General features: G+C 42.2%; 1 protein-coding gene across 1 annotated transcript in view; it reads right to left on the minus strand.

Moving 5' to 3' along the window:
* Positions 1-22,938, minus strand: part of CDH8 (cadherin 8) — a 603,855-nt gene that overhangs the window by 531,808 nt on the left and 49,109 nt on the right. The window contains exon 2 of the mRNA XM_060787956.2: positions 8,402-8,856. Coding sequence (XP_060643939.2) covers positions 8,402-8,653 — 252 coding nt within the window. The 5' untranslated portion in view covers positions 8,654-8,856. The remainder of the gene's footprint in view (positions 1-8,401; positions 8,857-22,938) is intronic.

Raw genomic sequence — 22,938 nt, forward strand, 5'->3', positions numbered from 1 at the left:
AGAGTTCCACTGCTGAACGGCTCTCACAGTCAGGAAGTTCTTCCTCATGTTCAGATGGAATCTCCTCTCTTGTAGTTTGAAGCCATTGTTCCGCGTCCTAGTCTCCAAGGAAGCAGAAAACAAGCTTGCTTCCTCCTCCCTGTGGCTTCCTCTCACATATTTATACATGGCTATCATATCTCCTCTCAGCCTTCTCTCCCTCTCCTGTCACACCCTATCTGCTACTATCACTTTTTGTCTATTGTCTGTAAAAGAAAATTTAACACAATAAAAATTATTATTAAAAAAAAGAAATATGTTTGAACTCTTCTTTAATGTTTTCATAGGGTTTTAGAATTGTTCTTAATTAGTAAGTCTTTATAAGTTGGCCATACCGTCCAACCCAATAGTCTCCTCTGATTGGCTTCCATAGGGGATATCCATAATGGGGTTTCCGAATAAAAATGTTGTTTGTATTTTAGCCATATCCTCTAGGCCTGGGTAACAACGGAAAAATTTGTTTCTAAAATCGATTTGTATTTGGGGGTTTTTTTTTGTTTCGATATTTAAAATAATTACAAAATTTTAGTTTTAAAAAGTTCGATATTTACGAAATTTCGTAAATGGTAAAAAATTAACGAATCGATTTCCGAAACAATAACGAATCGATTCGTTAATGCCGGACGCGACCGCGAAATACGCTAAAAAACCTCCAAAAACTTCTGAAGCTTCCCTCTCCCTCTGTTGTTGACTGTTGGCGTGATATTATAATTTTTTTTCACTAATTAAACCATAAAACTGGCCCAGACATGCGGAAATAATAACGAAACGACCTCAAAACAATAACGAAACGAATACAATATCGTAATACGAAGCATTTACAAAACGTTTTTGAAAATTCGTTTTTTTAAATAATTGCTCCAGAATGGTTCGTTATCGTTTTGTAATTGAAAAAATTAACGAATTACGAATTACGAATTAACGAAACGAAACCGCCCAGCCCTAATATCCTCATATATTACTGTGCTTTTAAAGGGCCTATATTGGAGAAAAGGCTTGCAAACAAAATAATATATTGGAAGAAATATTGCTGCCAATAGCAAGGTCTCCAAAGCTCTGGTATCTACTCCATCTCCAAAGCCCCTTAGTGAAAAATGACGAGTTGGGGAAAAAAATCCTCATTAAAAATGAGCTGAATCTACTGACATTATTTCCTGAACATTTCTTGTATCATTCTGTAAGTTTTTGTTTGTTCTTGGGCACGAAATCAAATTGGCTACATAACACTGGGAAGTCCTCATATTCGCCATGCGATCCTAATTGGCTCCATCTCAATTGACTCTATTTGTCCCCCTTACATCTTCACATGGATGAATATTATTGGCTTCATAGCACCGTAAAGGCATAAAATAAAAGTTTCACTCCCAATTAGTTGAGATTAAACATGTTGCTGATAAAAAAAGGAAGAAGTAGTAATTAGAAGAACAAAATACATGGTGCACAAACAGCAGTAAATAGAAGGAAAGTGTGGCAGCAAAGGCTGTAACATTTTATCAGTCAAGGGCTTTGCAAGAAATCTTTTTCTCTCGATCCAGAAAAGCCCAGAGAAGATCAGTATCTATTTGTGCTCTGTTGTCTTTATTTCTGATCTGTGACCCTGTTTGCACTGGTTTTAGATGGGAGAGAATTTGGTTCATGAAGACGGTGAAAGTCTGATATATCGTTTGTGCTGTTCAGTCTGTTTCTATTATGGTTTCTAAGATTTTTGATGACTTAAGTGGTTTGTAGTTATTCCGTGTTGTGATTGACAATAAACTGAAGTGTTCTGTCAAGCTCTTTATTAATTTTCCTCTTTCTCTATTTTTTTTTGTCCTTGGATTCCATGGGAACGTAACAATCTGTCTCTGCACTATTACCAATGAAAATGGAAGGTTTCTATTTTCCGGACAGAATGCATATATTGAATTGTAGCTGTGATTCTGAAACATAACCATTCACCAGAAGGGAAAAAAATAATCAAAAGATGCACAGCTGCTATTGAAGCTTATCTGAACACCTTTAACTCTACAGCTGGGGTTTTCTTTTCTATCTTTTTATACCGTTCCCTGTATCCTTGTTGAGCCTTTCTCTGACAGACCTGTTTGCTGAAATGCTGGTTCACAATTGTCTGTTTCCAAATTCACCCTCCCTTGCATTTGTTCCAGTGCTCTACCACCCACACCAGTCTTAACTCTGCCGGAATGTGCTGCTCTACTACTAACTCTAAATAAGACTCCATGGGAGCATCTATTGTTATTATTCATAGATGCAGGCGAAACGTCAGGAGAAATGCCTCTAGAACATGGCCATATAGCCCGAAAAAACCCACAAGAACTGAGTGATTCCAGCCATGAAAGCCTTCGACAATATATTATTATTATTATTATTATTATTATTATTATCTTTATTTGTACCCCACTAGCATCTCCCAAAGGACTCGATGCAGCTTACAAAGGCCAAGGCCTCAAAACACTAGGGCTAGGTAACCACAGAAAGATTTGTTTCTAAACTCAATTCGTTTTTAGGGGTTTTTTGCGTTTTGTTTTTTAAAAGAATTCCGAAATTTTTCTTTAAAAAAGTTCGAAATATACGAAATTTTGTAAATTACGAAACAATTATGAAACAATTACGAATCGATTCGTTAATGGCAGACGCGATTGCGCAATATGCAAAAAAACCCCTCCAAATGGGACAGGGGGAACTTCTGAAGCTTCCCTCTCCCTCTGTTGTTGACTGTTGGTGTGATAATTTATTTTTTTATCACTGATAAAACAAATAACAGCACCAGACATACGGAAATAATAACGAAACAATTTCGAAACGATTTTGAAATGATTTCGAAACAATTTCGAACCAATTACGAAACAATTACGAAATAAATTTAAAAATTCGTTATGATTTTTAGTTGCTCCTGCATAGCTCAATATCGGATCGTAAGCTAATTTAAATATGAATCAATAACGAATTATGAAATTAACAAACGAAACCGCCCAGCCCTACAAAACACAACATAACAATACACAACCTAAAGCAAATTAAAAACAGTTAAAGCAATATTAACAACGAGCAATAAACAATACACCAAGACACAATAAAACTGGGCCGGGCCAGAGTAATGGGTACAGATTAAAAGTGCTGACGTGACAGGTGGTATGTAAGGATTATGGGGTTAAGTGCAGTGTGCCAGCAATCTTAATTTCTAATAAAGTGCTTCTGGGACTTGTTGTTGGAGGATTCCTATTCTGGGAAGGCACATCGGAACAGCCAGGTCTTCAAGTTCTTTCTAAAGACTGCCAACATAGGGGCCTGTCTAAGATCTTTGGGGAGGGTGTTCCAGAGTCAGGGGGCCACCACAGAAAAGGCCCTGTCTTGTGTCCCCACCAGACGTGCCTGCGATGCAGGCGGAATCGCGAGCAGGGCCTCACCAGATGAACGAAGTGAGCGCGTGGGTTCATACACGGAGATGCGGTCACGCAGGTAGGATGGTCCCAAACTGTTTAGGGCTTTGTAGGTAAGCACCTGCATCTTAAATTGGGCTCAGAAAATAAACGGCAACCAGTGGAGCTCCTTGAACAGGAGGGTTGACCTCTCTCTGTAAGGAGCCCCAGTTAACATCCTGGCCGCTGCCCGTTGGATCTACTTAGACACTTAATACTGAAAAGGCATGAGAAGAAAAATTAACTCTGTGATGGCTGATTTGGATTAATGCACAGGGCTGATGAGGGTTGACATAATAATAATAATAATAATAATAATAATAATAATAATAATGGCTGTGGCTCACAAATGGAACTCTGAAAAAGGAGACAAAGGAGGGCCTGATTCTGGCAGCCCAAGAACAAGCCATTCGAACCAATGCCATCAAAGCCAGAATTGAAAAATCGACAACAGATCCCAAATGTAGACTCTGCAAGGAAGCAGATGAAACAATAGATCACATCCTCAGCTGCTGCAAGAAGATCGCACAGACAGACAGACTACAAGCAGAGGCACAACACTGGAATGGAACAATGGATGACGAATCTGGAACATGTTTTTGATGACGAAACGACAGTTAATGGGTATTGTAGTAACTGTTTATTAACTGTGTAATGTGTTAGGTTGTTAACTGTTTCTATACTGTAGCACTGAATTTTTGCTGTTCGTATTTGTTGTGAACCGCTGTGAGTCGCCTTCGGGCTGAGAACAGCGGTATATAAGTAAGGTAAATAAATAAATAAATAAATAAATAATAACACAGTTGCTCAGATGATTCATTGGAACTTGTGCCACAAATGCCATCTGCCTGTGACAAAGAACTGGTGGGATCACAAGCTGGAAAAAGTTACAGAAAATGAACATGCCAAACTCCTTTATGACTTCCGGATTCAGACAGACAGAGTTTTGGAGCATAATATTCCTGACCTCACAATCATGTTAAAAAATAAAGTATGGATCGTCGATGTCACAATCCCAGATGACAGCAGGACTTAAGAGAAACAACTGGAAAAGCTGACACGATATGAAGATTTAAATCGAACTGCAAAGACTCTGGCACAAACCAATAAAGGTGGTCCCAGTGGTGATCGGCACACTGAGTGCAGTGCCTAAAGACTTGGGCCTGCACTTAAACACAATCAGTGCTGACAAAATTACTATCTGCCAGCTGCAGAAGGCCACTTTACTGGAATCTGCACGCATTATTCGCCGATGATACATCACACAGTCCTAGACACTTGGGAAGTGTCCGACGTGTGATCCAGTTCAACAGCCAGCAAAGTGTTTGCTGTGGACTCATCATGTTGTGTTTATAATAATAATAGCAACAACAACAACAAGTCAAACTTAAAGTAAATCAAGCTTATGGCAACCCATCCTTTCTGCCCCATATAACAATAACAACAACAACAACAACAATAACAACAACAACAAGAAGTAAACAACAGTAACTTAGTTTATGGCAGGTTCTCCATCCTTTCTGCCCCTACTACTACTACTACTACTACTAATAATAATAATAATAATAATAATAATAATGGGTTCCAAACTGATAAAGATTTGGAACACAATACACCAGACATCATGATTGTGGAAAAGAAAAAGGTCTGGATTATTGATGTTGCCATACCAGGTGACAGCCACATTGAGAAAAAACAAAAGGAAAAACTCAGCCTTCTATCAAGACCTCAAAATTGAACTGCAAAGGCTCTGGCATAAACCAGTACAGGTGGTCCCAGTGGTCATTGGTGCACTGGGTGCCATGCTAAAAGATCTCAGCCGGCATTTGGAAACAACAAACATCAACAGAATCACGATCTGTCAACTGCAAAAGGCCACCTTACTTGGATCTGCGCACATCTTTCCAAAACACATTACACAGTCCTAGACACTTGGGAAGTGTTTGACTTGTGATTTTGTGATAGGAAATCCAGCATATAGATCTCGTTTGCTGTGACATACTGTGTTTATGTGTCAGTAAAATAATAACAATAACAATAATAAAATCATCTATGACTTCTGAATTTTGACTGACAGAGTTTTGGAGCACAATACTCCTGACTTCATGATTGTGTTAAAAAACAAATTACAGATTGTCGATATTGCAATCCCAGGCAACAGCAGGATTGAAGAGAAACAACAGGAAAAGGTGACACAATATGAGGATTTTAAAATCGAACTGCAAAGGACCATGCCATAGCCAATTTGGAATTTGCTGGATATTGTGCTCATGTAGTAGCGCCCCAGGTCTCATTTATCTCCATAGTTGCCTATCTCATGCTGCTGCCTACTTACGTGGCTAAACTCTGCAATGTTCACCTTTCACTGTGCCCAATCTGGACAAAGATGTTTGGCACAGATGAGATATTTGAGAAGAGGATCCACCTCTTCCTAATAAGCAAGAACAAATGAAGTTCAGATGGTTTATCCTTGTTAGGTGAAAATTTGGTGTGTTTTTAAACAGGACTTTCTGTGCAAAACCCAACATTTTGCACAAAAGTTGCTGTGTTTCATACAGAAATATTGTACAAACGTCCTTTTCTTTAAAAATCTTATAGTGAGTGACTATTTTCTCAATGTTGTCTACTATGTTGAGGGACAATTTTAGTCAAGAATAAATGCTGAGAGTATTCATATCTCTACCGATCGTGGCAAACTGCAGTGTATCGTATTTATAGTGACATGGCTAGGGTTAGGATCATGGAATATCATCTGTCAAATAAGTACAGACAATCTTTGTTTCTGTCAATTATTTTTATACTCTGGAAATCCCTAAAATATCACACAGCTTTCACTGAATAGACAATGCTTAAAATGTCTTTCTGTATGTATATCTGCCAGAGTCAGTCAGGTATGATTGAAACAGTTAATCACATTCTGTTACATCACCTGTGCTATATAGATGTTAATTCCCAATGTACAGATCTGAAATTAGAAAGGTTCCCAGGCAGATTTGTTCGCTTTTAAAATGTCTTTTTTCAGTTTCCTTAAATAAAGTGGTTCCCAACCTTTAGTCCTCCAGGTTTTTTTGGACTTCAGCTCCCACAGTTCCTAACAGTTGGTAAGCTGGCTGGGATTTCTGGCCGTTGATGTCCAAAACACCCGGAAGCCCAAAGATTGGGAGCCACTGCTTTAAAAGCTGGATATGGATAAGATTTATATGTTTTTCCCACTAGGAATAAGTTAGTCAAATCCAATCAAGACCCACGTTAACCTAGTGAATGTATTTAGCTATTGATTTATTACGTGGTTGCTATATCGACACTGCCATCAATGAACAACTCTCAACCCTCCGAATTGATCTTGCCAAAAACCAACGGGCTGTCACTGAACATTGAAAAAACCAAGGTGCTGTTCCAGCAGACACCAACCAACCCCTCTCCAATGCCAGTGATACAGCTTAATGGTGTAACATTAGAAAATGTTGATCATTTCCGCTACCTTGGCAGCCACCTCTCCACCAAAGTCAACATCGACACCGAAATACAACACCGCCTGAGCTCTGCGAGCACAGCATTTTTCCAAATGAAGCAGAGAGTGTTTGAGGACCGGGACATCTGTAGGGATACCAAGGTGCTGGTTTATAGAGCTATTGTCCTCCCAACCCTGCTATATGCCTGTGAGACGTGGACTGTCTACAGACATCACATGCAACTCCTGGAACGATTCCATCAGCGCTGCCTCCAGAAAATCCTGCAAATCTCTTGGGAAGACAGGCTCACAAACGTCGGCGTGCTGGAAGAAGCAAAGACCACCAGCATTGAAGCTATGGTCCTCCACCATCAACTCCGCTGGACCAGCCACGTTGTCCGGATGCCCGACCACCATCTCCCAAAGCACTACTCTGAACTCAAGAACAGAAAACGGAATGTTGGTGGACAGGAAAAGAGATTTAAGGATGGGCTCAAAGCCAACCTTAAAAAACTCTGACATAGACACTGAGAACTGAGAAGCCCTGGCCCTTGAGCGCTCCAGCTAGAGGTCAGCTGTGGCCAGCAGTGCTGCAGAATCTGAAGAGGCATGAATGGAGGGCGAAAGAGAGAAATGTGCCAAGAGGAAGGTGCATCAAGCCAACCTTGACTGAGACTGCCTTCCACCTGGAAACCAATGCCCTCACTGCAATTGACTGGTTGCCCTGACACGACAAATAAAAAAAACTGCAGGAGAAGATGCAATCCAGAATAGGGCTCCACAAACACCTACGCACCCACCAGAACACCAAACCTGGAAGACTATCCTACTCGGCCAACGAGGGATTGCCTAAGTAAGTAAGGTGCATAAACATACAGTTACCTTTCCATATTCATGGATTCCATATGTATGAATTCAGTCACCCATAGCTTGAAAATATTGGGGAGGGGTCTAAAAACAAGCCTAGATATTGCCATTTAATATAAAAGATACAATGTAATAGGACTTGAGCATCCACAAATTTAGATATCCAAGGGAAGTTCTGGGACCAATAGTGGATATATTTGTATAGTGGATACCAAGGACCCACTACATACTGAAACATTTATATCGCAGAGCTGTTCGTAACCTTTACTTTTCACTACATTCTGCTTTCATCATCTTATGACTTTTTGTATTCTGATTGTAATAAAGTTGATTGATCGAGCAATCAAGTGATTGACAAAGAATATGCTCCCTTGCATTCTTTGCACTCAAACCATTGCAATCATGTAATCATAGGAAGTGGAATCAATAATAACATAATCCCTACAACATTGTGTGTCCTTACTAGTTAGATATCGGTTATTTCAGTTTATCCAGAAGTATTTTGTCAAGGCAGAAACAGGACAAAAGATTATGTAGACTATCCTTGGGAAAATCCAAACAAATATCATTGAAATGTGAAATATGAATATTAAATGTCATTGGGAGAAGAAAAAAAACCTTGACTTACCCGACCAACTAATATAGGTTCTGGTCCAGAAAATTCTTCGAGCACAAACATTTGATTCCATACCCAGCCCCTCTTTGAACGGTTCAACACTCTTTGTTCTTCGCTTAACTCATTGAGTCCTCTGCTGGATCTGCTTGGTAATACTTGAGAGTGATTCATTGGAGCCATGTACATAGATGGGAATACAGTAATCCATAATATTACTAATGGAGTCCACGTATCCAAAAGCATCTCTGTAAGCCTTTCCGGCATCGTTCCACACACTAAGCAAATCGCCTCCAGCAACGAAACAATTATTTTGTTTTCTTCCAGATCATAGTCATCCGATTCATCATGCAGCAAAAAAAAAAAATTGTTACAGTTCCATCATGTGTCTAGAACACAATAAACATAAAAAATAAATGGCTTAGGTGGTAGAAACAAGCTCCATGTGGATTTATTCTCCTCGAAGGTGCCTGAAAAAAATAAGAGAACAATTCAAGTTAGAAATAAATTAATTGTTCACATATCTGTCAGTCTGTTCAATTCAAGAGAGATATTGACAAGCTGGAATGTGTCCAGAGGAGGGCGACTAAAATGATCAAGGGTCTGGAGAACAAGCCCTCTGAGGAGCGGCTTAGGGAACTGGACATGTTTAGCCTGAAGAAGAGAATTTATTTATTTATTTATTAATGCACTTGTATACCGCTAATATCTCAGCCTAAATCGGCGACTCATTGCGGTTTACAACATTTAAAAAACAATATTCAGTTAAAAGCATAAAACACATATACAGTACAAATTATTGGGCCACCAATAACAATCCTATGCATCTCATAACTGGAATCGTAATCCAAAATTCATCGTCCGTGTATAACCAATCCTTTAGTCATCACAATTCGTTACATCGGATTAACCGAATGCTTGTTTAAACATTCATGTCTTCAATCTTTTCCGAAACATCATCAGCGAAGGGGCTGATCGTACCTCTATGGGGAGGGTGTTCCAAAGCCGGGGGGCCACCACAGAAAAGGCCCTGTCTCTTGTTCCCGCTAGCCACCCTTGTGAAGCCGGCGGGATAGAGAGCAGGGACTCTCCAGAAGATCTTAGGGTCCTGGCGGGCTGATAGGCTGAGATACGTTCGGATAGATAAGTTGGGCCAGAACCGTTTAGGGCTTTAAAGGCCAACGCCAGCACTTTGAATTGAGCCCGGTAGCAGATCAGCAGCCAGTGGAGCTGGTGCAGCAGAGGAGTTGTATGCTCCCTGCGCCCCGCTCCTGTTAGTATCATGGCTGCCACCCGTTGGACTAATTGGAGCTTCCGGGCTGTCTTCAAAGGCAACCCCACGTAGAGAGCGTTGCAGTAGTCAAGACGGGATGTAACCAGAGCGTGGACTACCGTGGCCAAGTCAGAAGGCTGAGAGGAGATATGATAGCCATGTATAAATATGTGAGAGGAAGCCACAGGGAGGAGGGAGCAAGCTTGTTTTCTGCTTCCTTGGAGACTAGGACGGGATTGTGGCGCAGCTGGCGGAGTGTCAGTTGCATTAAGATCACTCTGACCAAAAGGTCATGAGTTCGAAGCCAGCCCGGGCTGGAGTGGGTGTCCAGCCATTGTGTAGCCCGTTGTCGACCTTTGCAACCCGAAAGACAGTTGCATCTGTCAAGTAGGAAGATAAGGTACCACCTTGTGTGGGAGGCTAAATTTAACTAATTTATGAGGCCATAAAGAAAAAAGACTCCGGGGAATGTGGAATGCGGAAGAACTTCATCGGTGTCGCTGATGGACGATGAAAAGCAGCAGGTCCCCTGGCGGCCAGAAAAAAGTTAAATAGCCTCGGTGTATTTGTCTGTTAAATGTTGTTTGTCAAACTGGCATTGAATGTTTGCCATATATGTGTTTACTGTAATCTGCCCCGAGTCCCCTGCGGGGTGAGAAGGGCGGAATATAAAAGCTGCAAAATAAATAAATAAATAGGACGCGGAACAATGGCTTCAAACTACAAGAAAGGAGATTCCATCTGAACATTAGGAAGAACTTCCTGACTGTGAGAGCCGTTCAGCAGTGGAACTCTCTGCCCCGGAGTGTGGTGGAGGCTCCTTCTTTGGAAGCTTTTAAGCAGAGGCTGGATAGCCATTTGTCAGGGGTGATTTGAATGCAATATTCCTGCTTCTTGGCAGGGGGTTGGACTGGATGGCCCATGAGGTCACTTCCAACTCTTTGATTCTATGATTCTATGTTAGACCTTTAATTTTCTTGTTAAAGGTGGTGGATAATCATGATCAAGGATTGTGGGTTCAGGCCACACTTACAATTCTGTAATCATATCACAATTGAATAATTCACCTCCAGGCATATTTTTTTTAATGGCATAGTTCCCACCAACCCACCATTCCTTCCTGAACGAATTCAAAACATTACCATAATTTGCCTTGAAAGAGAGTTTAGACTTTCTTCTTCCTACACATTCATCTATATTGCCATGTAAATTATTCCAATTGTGTGTGTGTGTGTGTTGTATGTGTATGTGTGATTTCCTGTTGTGTGTGTGTGGCATCGACAACAAGAGTACAGAAATGTGACTTGTTCTTAAGTCACCATTTCATGGCTAACTGTGTCCCAGTAAAATATTATAAAATCTCCAAAAATGTTTTTGAATATTGACCAACCCTGATCTGAACATGAGGAAGACATCTGAACATGAGGAAGAACTTCCTGACTGTGAGAGCCGTTCAGCAGTGGAACTCTCTGCCCCGGAGTGTGGTGGAGGCTCCTTCTTTGGAAGCTTTTAAACAGAGGCTGGATGGCCATCTGTCAGGGGTGATTTGAATGCAATATTCCTGCTTCTTAGCAGGGGGTTGGACTGGATGGCCCATGAGGTCTCTTCCAACTCTTTGATTCTATGATTCTATGATGAGAAGATCCCTGAGTGATTGAGAATCTTTGCATCAGGACTTATTTTCAGAGGTTGCTTGATGCCCTAAATAGCTTCATCCCAGTTTACCTGTCTGGACGTATCTCCCTCTATGAGACAGTTCAAGCATTAAGATCTGCAGGGGAGGCCCTGCTCTCAGTCCCACCCTCTTCACAGGCATGATTGGTGGGGACGAGAGACAGGGTCTTCTCGGTGGTGGCCCCTTGGTTGTGGAACACCCTCCCCAATGATATCAGATTGGTCTCCTCTCTCCTAATCTTTCACCAAAAACTTAAATCCTGACTGTGGAAGCAGGTCTTTGGCGAACGAAAATTAAAGTGCAATAGACTTTCACAGACCCATCATAGGAAATAATAATAATAATAATAATAATAATAATAATAATAAACCTTTATTTATACCCCGCTACCATCTCCCAAAGTACTCGGTGCAGCTTACAATAGGCCGAGACCCAATACAACAATAAAAGACAACAACAATACAGCAGTAAATAAAAATCAAACAGTAAACATTAACAATAAACACGACACAATTAAAACCAATGTCAGGGCCAGATGTAATGGTTAAAATTTTTAAAAAGCTGGGCATGACTGGGTAAAATGGATAGGTATTTTAGTGAATAGATAGGGCATGCGGACAGACCTAGATCTCTAGTAAAGTGCATTTGGGACAAAGTGCTTGTGGTTTCCTATTCTGTGAAGACACACTGAAACTGCCACGTTTTCAAGCTCCTCCTAAAGACTGCCAACGTCGGGGCCTGCCTGATATCCTTGGGGAGTGAGTTCCAGAGTCGAGGAGCCACCACAGAGAAGGCCCTGTCCCTTGTCCCCACCAATCGTGCTTGCGATGCAGGTGGGATCGCGAGCAGGGCCTCCCCGGAAGATCGAAGAGATCGTGTGGGTTCAACACTGAAATGCGGTCATGTAGGTAGGCAGGTCCCAAACCGTTTAGGGCTTTGTAGGTAATCAGAACAATGACTTCAGGATTCATAGAATCATAGAATCATAGAATCAAAGAGTTGGAAGAGACCTCATGGGCCATCCAGTCCAACCCCCTGCCAAGAAGCAGGAATATTGCATTCAAATCACCCCTGACAGATGGCCATCCAGCCTCTGTTTAAAAGCTTCCAAAGAAGGAGCGTCCACCACACTCCGGGGCAGAGAGTTCCACTGCTGAACGGCTCTCACAGTCAGGCAGTTCTTCCTCATGTTCAGATGGAATCTCCTCTCTTGTAGTTTGAAGCCATTGTTCCACGTCCTAGTCTCCAAGGAAGCAGAAAACAAGCTTGCTCCCTCCTCCCTGTGGCTTCCTCTCACATAGTTATACATGGCTATCATATCTCCTCTCAGCCTTCTCTTCTTCAGGCTAAACATGCCCAGCTCCTTAAGCCGCTCCTCATAGGGCTTATTCTCCAGGCCCTTGATCATTTTAGTCGCCCTCCTCTGGACACATTCCAGCTTGTCAATATCTCTTTTGAATTGTGGTGCCCAGAATTGGACACAATATTTCAGGTGTGGTCTAACCAAAGCAGAATAGAGGGGTAGCATGACTTCCCTAGATCTAGACACTATGCTCCAGATCAGAACAATGACTTCAGGATTAGTGATTTGGTTGCATGTATTAACTGGTTTTAATTGTAATCTATATGTGTATTGATTTTATTTATGTATTGTTGTTATTTATATAATGGTGGTATTGAATATTTGCCAAAATCGGTAAGCCGCTCTGCGTCCCCTTCGGGGTGAGAAGAGCGGAGTAGAAATAAAGTAGATAAATGCAGAAAACTGTAAATATTTGCATTGGAAAACATATTTTACTGCATGGAAAATAAAGTTGGAATGCAGAAATATTAATTCCTGAACACAAAAAAAAGGCTGTAATTGAGAATCTGTTCATCCTAAAATTTGCACATTGATTTGTATAGAAAACAGCATTTTTTGCAAAGCATACCTTCAAAAATCAGTTGCTGGGGAAGATGAACAGAGACATGGCATTTCAAATAAACGCAGCATGTGAGAGTATAGACATCTGGTTGCTCGCTATAGGAACATCGTGTTTGATTGCATTTGATTTGATTCAACTGAAGTCTGCCCATCCCAATGGCACTTTGTACTTTGTCAAAGGGTCAGATTTAAACAATAACTCTGGACTATTCTTACCGAGTGCAAAATGCTTCAGATGAAAAGACAAAGAAAGCAACTTACTCAAAACCTGTGGTTAGTGTATTCAAGCAATATCAATTCTGACATAAGTTAGTTAGACAGCAGAAGCTTACCAGAGCTGCAAATCTAACATTTTGTCAGAATCTGTTCATTCAGGTGCTTTAAAATAGAAATCTGCATTTGACAGGAGATTTAGACCCATTTCTTTCGACTCATAAGTGTCCAATTAAGTTCCCATTGAGCCATTGCTAATGTATCAAGATTCATTAGCCACAACCCATTCCAATCTCAGAACAATTCTGTAGAAAAGCTGGTACGGCTAGACATGCAGAAATAGCATCAACCGAGTAGAAGCAACATTCAAATTTTAAAAACAAATCACATTAAATTTAACTTGATCATGATGACATTTCAAGCAGGCTCGAGCCAAAGGAATATATCAATAGAGAACTATAAACATAACCTGGCAATGGATAGATCTTTTCCTTTACGGAACAAAGAAATCCATTTGGCAGAAATTGCTCTTATTTTTATATGCTCTTTCTTTCCAATATGTTGGCCATTCAATAAGAGAAATTAGCAAACCGCATGAGTAAGTTGACACTAGCTGCACTAGCATGAGGATGGAATGCATGTTTATGGAATGCATTCTTCAGGCATGTTTATTATTATTATTATTATTATTATTATTATTATTATTATAACTTTATTTGTACCCCGCTAGCATCTCCCAAGGGATTCGATGCGGCTTACAACAGGCCGGAGCCCAACACAATACAACAATACAATACATAGCAAATAAAAACAGTTAAAGCAGAAAACAACAGCAATAGCAATACAACAGGACATTATTAAAAACTGAGCCGGCCGGAGTAGGGTACAGGATTAAAAGTGCTGAAGTGTCGGAGGGATATGGGATTAAATACAAGTGCAGTGTACGGTGAGGGTGATCTTGACTCTACTAAAGTGCTTCTGGGCTTTAGTAGTGGGGTTCCTAATCTGAGAAGGCACGTTGGAACAGCCAGGTTTTCAGGTTCTTTCTGAAAACCGTCAAAGTAGGGGCCTGTCTGAGATCTTTCGGGAGGGCATTCCAGAGGCGGGGGGGCACCACAGAGAAGGCCCTGTCCCGCGTCCCCACCAAACGCGCCTGCGACGCGGGCGGGATCACGAGCAGGGCCTCTCCTGATGACCGGAGTGAACGTGTGGGTTCGTAGACTGTGATGCGGTCACGCAGGTAGGGTGGTCCCAAACCGTTCAGGGCTTTGTAGGTAAGCACCTGCACCTTAAATTGGGCTCGGAAAATAAACGGCAGCCAGTGGAGCTCCTTAAACAGAAGGGTTGACCTCTCTTTGTAATGGGCCCCCGTTAACATCCTGGCTGCTGCCCGTTGGACCAATTGGAATTTCTGAGCCGTTTTCAAGGGCAGCCCCACATAGAACGCATTGCAGTAATCCAGTCTAGAGGTGACTAAGGCATGGACCACCCCGGCCAGATCAGCCTTTAGCCTGAAGAAGAGAAGGCTGAGAGGTGATATGATAGCCATGTATAAATATGTGAGAGGAAGCCACAGGGAGGAGGGAGCAAGCTTTTTTTCTGCTTCCTTGGAGACTAGGATGAGTAACAATGGCTTCAAACTACAAGAGAGGAGATTCCATCTGAACATGAGGAAGAACTTTCTGACTGTGAGAGCCGTTCAGCAGTGGAACTCTCTACCCCGGAGTGTGGTGGAGGTTCCTTCTTTGGAAGCTTTTAAACAGAGGCCGGATGGCCATCTGTCAGGGGTGATTTGAATGCAATATTCCTGCTTCTTGGCAGGGGGTTGGACTGGATGACCCATGAGGTCTCTTCCAACTCTTTGATTCTATGATTCTATGATTCTATGATTCTATGAATGTCAGAGAGGGGCTGTGGAATTGTTCCCACCTCCACACCATTTTCTTTGGAAGAGAATTCAAAGCAAGAGTTTATGTTGGTCTACGGTCAATGCTAATACTTGGGTAGATGGGTAGATGTGGATGGACTGAAAGCAATGCTCTTGATATTTAAAATCATAGCTGCCTTGATTCCAAAGTGTCTGGTGCATTCCTTCCTTGCATATGACCCCCACATGCTGTAGTTCACTTTGTAAGATGGTTTCTGCATGGCCCTGCCTTCTGAGGTCATGACCAGACTTAGACCTCATCTACATAGTGCAAGCTTCACAGAGTGATCAACAATAACAAAACCTTTTTCCGTATTACCAAAATTTGGGGAAAACCCAGATTCTGACTCAGAATTTGGGTTTTATCTGTCTGAGGCAGCGTTTCTCAACCTGGCGGTCAGGACCCCTGGGGGGGTTGCAAGGGGGGTGACAGAGGGGTCAACAAAGACAATCAGAAAACACAGTGTTTTCTGTTGGTCACAGGAGTTCTGTGTGAGACGTTTGCCCCAATTCAATCATTTCTGGAGTTCAGAACGTTCTCTGATTATAGGTTAACTCTAAACCCAGCAACTACAACTCCCAAATGTCAAGGATTATTTTCCCCTAACTCTACCAGTATTCACATTTGGGCATATTGAGGATCCATGCCTAGTTTGGTCCAGATCAGGCTCTTAGCCAGGATTTTGATTGGGGGGGGGCTGAGTTTGATTGGGGGGGGGGCGGGCTGAGTCTGGGTGAAAGAGGGTCTACCCTAGCAAACCTTTTGTATCGTTACCCCAATACCCCCATGCATATGGGATATATTGAGAATGGTGATCAGATCATGATATTAATAAACATAACAGTTTAAATAATGTACCAGTAAGGCCTACCTATGGACCATCCTGAGAATTTCGGAGGGGGGGGGGGGCTGAAGCCCCTATAGCCCCCCCCCCCCCCCCAGCTACATGCTGGTCCAGATCTATCAAGTCCAAAGTGCTCTCTGGATGTAGGTGAACTACAACTCCAAAACTCAAGGTCAATGCCCACCAAATCCCTCCAGTATTTTATGTTGGTCATGGGAGTTCTATGTGCCAAGTTTGGTTCAGTTCCATAGTTGATAGGGTTCAGAATACTCTTTGATTGTAGGTGAACTCTAAACCCAGCAACGACAGCTCCCAAATGTCAAGGACTATTTCCCCAAAACTCTGCCAGTGTTCACATTTGGGCATATTGAGGATCCATGCCAAGTTTGGTCCAGATCTATAATTGTTTGCGTCCACAGTGCTCTCTGGATGTAGGTGAACTACAACTCCAAAATTCAAGGTCAATGCCCATCAAATCCCTCCAGTATTTTATGTGGGTCATGGGAGTTCTGTGTGCCAAGTTTGGTTTGATTCCATTGTTGGTGGAAATCAGAATGCTCTTTGATTGTAGGTGAACTATAAATCCCAGGAACTACCACTCCCAAATGACAAAATCAACCCCCTCCCCAACCCCACCAGTATTCAAATTTGGGCGTATCAGGTATTTGTGCCAAATTTCAATCAGTGAATGAAAACATATCCTGCATATCAGATATTTACATTATGATTCATAACTGTAGCAAAATGACAATTATGAAATCACAACAAAAATAATTTTATATTTGGGAGTCACCACAACATGAGGAACTGTATTAAGGGCTCACAGCATTAGGAAGGTTAAGAACCACCGATCCAAGCATTGTGGAGTTCAGAAGTACTGTTAAACAGATTAAGTTATTTCATAGTTTCACAAACGAAGCTGTTGCTCCATTCTTTTATCTTAGTATTCTGATTTTTTATTGCAGTTCTAGAAGCAATGATAATTCATTCTACAAAATCCACTTTGCATATTGAAGTTATTTATGCCCTTAAAAACAAGGAATGCTAGAGACATGGAACACATTCCTTTGCAACCAATAACACATAGAGTGAAGTATCCATGGCCAAAACTGTGCTGCAAGTCTCAATTAATCCAAAGGGAGTTCACTGTGCCTTTTTCATCTAGATTTTGCTCATTAAGTGGTTGCTTTCAGCTGTGCTTTCGCCCATAAATATGTCTAGGGTAGAACCATAAGAATGAAATACAACAAGATATATTTGTCTGTACATCACTTTGTTGATCAGGAAGGGGGAGTTAAGATAATATACACAATCACATTTAATGCACCTAAGTGCATTGATTGTTATGGGATAAATTAAAGAAACATCACTACAGGATCATACCTATGGGGAAAATATATTTATTTATTTACGATATTTCTATCCCATCTTTCTCAAACCCGAAGGTGACTCAAGGTAGCTTACAACCAGGCAGCAATTCAATGCCTAACAGTATACAATTAATAGAATTAAAAATACATTCAATAAAACATATAAAACCAATGCCTTCATTGTTAGTCTCATTGTCCACAAATTGTCGTCTGAGCTTTCATCTAATACCGTGTTTGACAGTTGCATCACATTTTGAAGGCTTGTTCAAATAGCCACGTTTTCACTTTTTCCCAAAAGGTCAAGAGGGAGGGGGCTGATCTAATATCCCCGAGGAAGGCGTTCTACAACCAAGGGGCCACCACTGAGAAGGCCCTGTTTCTCGTCCCTACTAGTTGCACTTGCAAAGAAGGTGGGACTGAGAGTAGGGCCTCCCCGAACAATCTTAAACTCTTAGATGGTTCAATGTATTGTCGAAGGCTTTCATGGCTGGAATCACTCAGTTCTTGTGGGTTTTTTCGGGCTATATGGCCATGTTCTAGAGCAGGCATGGGGAACCTTCGGCCCTCCAGGTGTGGTGGACTTCAACTCCCACAATTCCTTGAGGCCAAGGTAAGCCTTTGGGGCGAATGCCGAGCCTCAAGGAATTGTGGGAGTTGAAGTCCACCACACCTGGAGGGCCGAAGGTTCCTGACCCCTGTTTTAGAGGCATTTCTCCTGACGTTTCGCCTGCATCTATGGCAAGCATCCTCGGAGGTGAGGTCTGCTGGAGCTGGGAAAAAAGGGGTTTATATATCTGTGGAATGACCAGGGTGAGACAAAGGGCTTTTGTAAGTTGGGCTAGGTGTGAATCTTTCAACTGAGCACCTTGATTAGCATACAATGGGCTGACTGTGCCTGTAGCGTCATTCCACAGATATATAAACCCCTTTTTTCCCCAGCTCCAGCAGACCTCACCTCTGAGGATGCTTGCCATAGATGCAGGCGAAACATCAGGAGAAATGCCTCTAGAACATGGCCATATAGCCCGAAAAAACCCACAAGAACTCTTAGATGGTTCATAGGGAGAGATATGTTTGGACAGGTAAGCTCGGCTGGAACCATTTAGAGCAGCGTTTCTCAACCTGGGGGTAGGGACCCCTGTGGGGGTCGCAAGGGGGTGTCAGAGGGGTCACCAAAGACCACCAGAAAACACAGTATTTTCTGTTGGTCATGGGGGTTCTGTGTGGGAAGTTTGGCCAAATTCTATCATTGGTCAAGTTCAGAATGCTCTTTGATTGTAGCTGAACTATAAATCCCAGCAACTACAACTTCCAAATATCAAGGTCTATTTTCCCCAAACCCCACTAGTGTTCACATTTGGACATATTGGGTATTTGTGCCAAGTTTGGTGTAGATCTATCATTGTTTGAGTCCACAGTATTCTCTGGATGTAGGTAAACTACAATGCCAAAACTCAAGAGCAATGCCCACCAAACCCTTCCAGTATTTTCTGTTGGCCATGGGAGTTCAGTGTGCCAAGTTTGGTTCAATTCCATCATGGTCCCAGGTCGCCGTGGTCACTGGTTAAGTGGTCTCTGGTCAAAGTGGTCCCTGTTCAAAAGGTCCCTGGTCAAAAAGAAAAGGTTGGGAACCACTACAATAGAGCATAGATTTCTCTCTATCTCTATCTATCACACACAGAGAGATGCAAATCGTGGTGCTCATCCAAAGGAAATTTGCTATTAAAGATTAAAATTTGTAATCCTTAATTTGTAGACTCCATGCTGGCTGGGAAAATTGTGACTTACAGTCTATAAAACAATTTTTAAAGGTTCTTCTAAGACTAGAATTTGTATATTTTTTGTCTGTGTGTCAGGAGCTATTTGAGAAACTGCAAGTTGCTTCTGGTGTGGGAGAATTGGTCATCTGCAATGACATTACCTAGAGGACACCTGGATGTTTTTTGATGTTTTTATCATCCTTATGGGAGGCTTATCTTATGTCCCCACATGGGGAGCTGGAACTGATAGAGGGAGTGTCTGTGGCATCAGCCGCACAGCAAGGCAGGAAACAGATTGATCACAGCCACCTTAGGCTATATACTACTTTATTTTACAGCTATATACTAGGGCTGGGCAACCATGGAAAAATTTGTTTCTAAACTCGATTCGTTTTTAGGGGGGTTTTGCGTTTCGATTTTTAAAAGAATTCTGAAATTTTCCTTTAAAAAAGTTCGAAATTTACGAAATTTCAGAAATTACGAAACAATTACGAAACAATTACGAAACAATTACGAAACAATTACGAATCGATTCGTTAATGGCGGACGCTAAAAAAAAAACCTCTCCCTCTGTTGTTGACTGTTGGTGTGATAATTTTTTTTTTCCACTGATAAAACAAACAGCAACCCTAAAACTTGCACCAGACATGCGGAAATAATAACGAAACGATTTCGAAACAATTACGAAACGAATTGGAAAAATTCGTTTCGTTTTTTTAGTTGCTCCTGAATGGTTGAATATCGCTTTGTTATAAAAAAAATAACGAATTAATAACGAATTATGAAATTAACGAACGAAACCGCCCAGCCCTACTATATACATTAGAAGCTACCTAACACTCAGCACATCTTAAACTTGCTTCCTCTCCGACTGATCGTAACATCGCTAACACTCCAACAGTCTGTTATCAGTACTAGTCCACACCTCTTGCATTCCAGAGTGACCTATGATGTACAACGCACTACGCTGCATCCTTTTGCTCTATACACTTGATTTATGACCTCTCTAGGAATGCTGTTCCCTCCATGGTACAGTTAACTCTTTCCACACAGGAATACACTCGGCACAGAGCAACTCCATTTTAAACATACATACATACTTTGAAATCTACATTATACATTGCAAACAGCTCCAACAGGGAGCTCATCTGTGCTATCCCCAGGTTGGATTCGAACCGGCAACCTTCAGGTCAGCAACCCAACCTTCAAGTCATCAGTCCTGCCGGCACAAGGGTTTAACCCACTGCGTCAGCAGGGGCTCCTTATTATTTATTTATTTATTTATTTACTTTGCTTATATACCGCTGTTCTCAGCCCAGGGGCGACTCACAGCGGTGTACAACATAGGAACAACAAAATTCAAGACATAGTATAAAAACAATTTTGGCCCCAGAGTGGCCGTTGGTGTTGGGGGAGAGGCGCTGATGTCACAGGGGACAAGATGGCAATGTCCTCCTGGCTCCCCTTCTTTATTCTGGCCCCAGAGTGGCCGTTGGTGCTGGGGGAGGGGCGCTGATGTCACAGGGGACAAGATGGCAATGTCGTCCTGGCTCCCCTTCTTTATTCTGGGCCCAGAGTGGCCGTTGGTGCTGGGGGAGGGGCGCTGATGTCACAGGGGACAAGATGGCAATGTCCTCCTGGCTCCCCTTCTTTATTCTGGCCCCAGAGTGGCCGTTGGTGCTGGGGGAGGGGCGCTGATGTCACAGGGGACAAGATGGCAATGTCCTCCTGGCTCCCCTTCTTTATTCTGGGCCCAGAGTGGCCGTTGGTGCTGGGGGAGGGGCGCTGATGTCACAGGGGACAAGATGGCAATGTCCTCCTGGCTCCCCTTCTTTATTCTGGGCCCAGAGTGGCCGTTGGTGCTGGGGGAGGGGCGCTGATGTCACAGGGGACAAGATGGCAATGTCCTCCTGGCTCCCCTTCTTTATTCTGGCCCCAGAGTGGCCGTTGGTGCTGGGGGAGGGGCGCTGATGTCACAGGGGACAAGATGGCAATGTCCTCCTGGCTCCCCTTCTTTATTCTGGCCCCAGAGTGGCCGTTGGTGCTGGGGGAGGGGCGCTGATGTCACAGGGGACAAGATGGCAATGTCCTCCTGGCTCCCCTTCTTTATTCTGGGCCCAGAGTGGCCGTTGGTGCTGGGGGAGGGGCGCTGATGTCACAGGGGACAAGATGGCAATGTCCTCCTGGCTCCCCTTCTTTATTCTGGCCCTAGAGTGGCCGTTGGTGTTGGGGGAGGGGCGCTGATGTCACAGGGGACAAGATGGCAAGATGGCAGCACTATGGTTTTTTTGGGATATTTTCTAATTAGACTCACCTAATTTCCAACTTCAAGACATTTTAGTGCCTATTTTCCTAGACTGTTAAATTTTACAAATATATTTTCTATCATTTCGACTTGGGACACTATTGTTCATTTTATTCTTATGACATTTTAACTTGATTAGAATCCTATAATTGCTTGATATTTCACCTGTTTTAGGTTTTTGTACATGGCCAGGGAAAGGATAGTTGCTGGCTAGTATGAAACAGAGCTAATACATTTTTAAAATCCTAAAATTAAACACCAAATTCCTTGAAAGATTGGAGAAGTTCTTCTTGTACAGAACTGACAGACACATGCATTTTTGCAGCACTTCTTTATAAAGATTGTAATGGAAGGATGAGCTGTAGTTTTAAAAGAAGAAAATAATTTCAAAGAAGTCTTGACTTTCAGGTATACACTGGTCTCACTCATAAATGCTTCCCTCCTGCTTCCCCCTCCTTTCATTTTCAATTTCACACAACTTATATTTTGCACACCTTACAAGTTGCCCTTAGTCCTGTGTCACAATATATGAAATTAACTTGCTTAGGTTGCAGTAACCTGCACCATCAGTATGTCCTCTATGAGTCCTAGCTGGCTTATCTGCTGGTAAGAGATAATGGGAGTTGCAATCCAATAAAACCTAGAAGGTTTAAACTTCAGTGCATTTATTTGGCATCTGAGTAGATACGCTAGGATTTTACTGTTAGTGCAGAATTGCCGGTAGAGCAGCAAATAAGGTCTGTACCTCTGAATGAGGATGTTAGCAAACAGATACTCATCAACTGTCCCCATTTGACAGGAGCCATTCCAATTAATCCTCTGTCATCCCAATTTTCGGGTCATAGTTATTTTTCTCTTCTCCCAATTTTATATTTTGTACTCAACTTACTTCCATTGCTGTTGAATTCAAAGTGCAAAAGCAGGCAATGAACACACGGTTGCCCCTCCAATTACAACAACATCTGTTATAGAACTCCAGTATGCTGATGACAACGTCGTCTGTGCGCATTCAGAAGAAGATCTACAAGCCACTCTAAACAACTTTGCAGAAGCATACGAGAAGCTCGGCTTGTCATTGAACATTGAAAAAACCGAGGTGCTTTTCCAGCAGGCACCAGCCAATCCCTCTCCAATGCCAGTGATACAGCTTAATGGTGTAACATTAGAAAATGTTGATCATTTCCGCTACCTTGGCAGTCACCTCTCCATCAAAGTCAACATCGACACCGAAATACAACACCGCCTGAGCTCTGCAAGCGC

The sequence above is a fragment of the Anolis sagrei genome, chromosome 8 (assembly GCF_037176765.1).
Source record: "Anolis sagrei isolate rAnoSag1 chromosome 8, rAnoSag1.mat, whole genome shotgun sequence".
Classification (NCBI taxonomy): Eukaryota; Metazoa; Chordata; class Lepidosauria; order Squamata; family Dactyloidae; genus Anolis; species Anolis sagrei.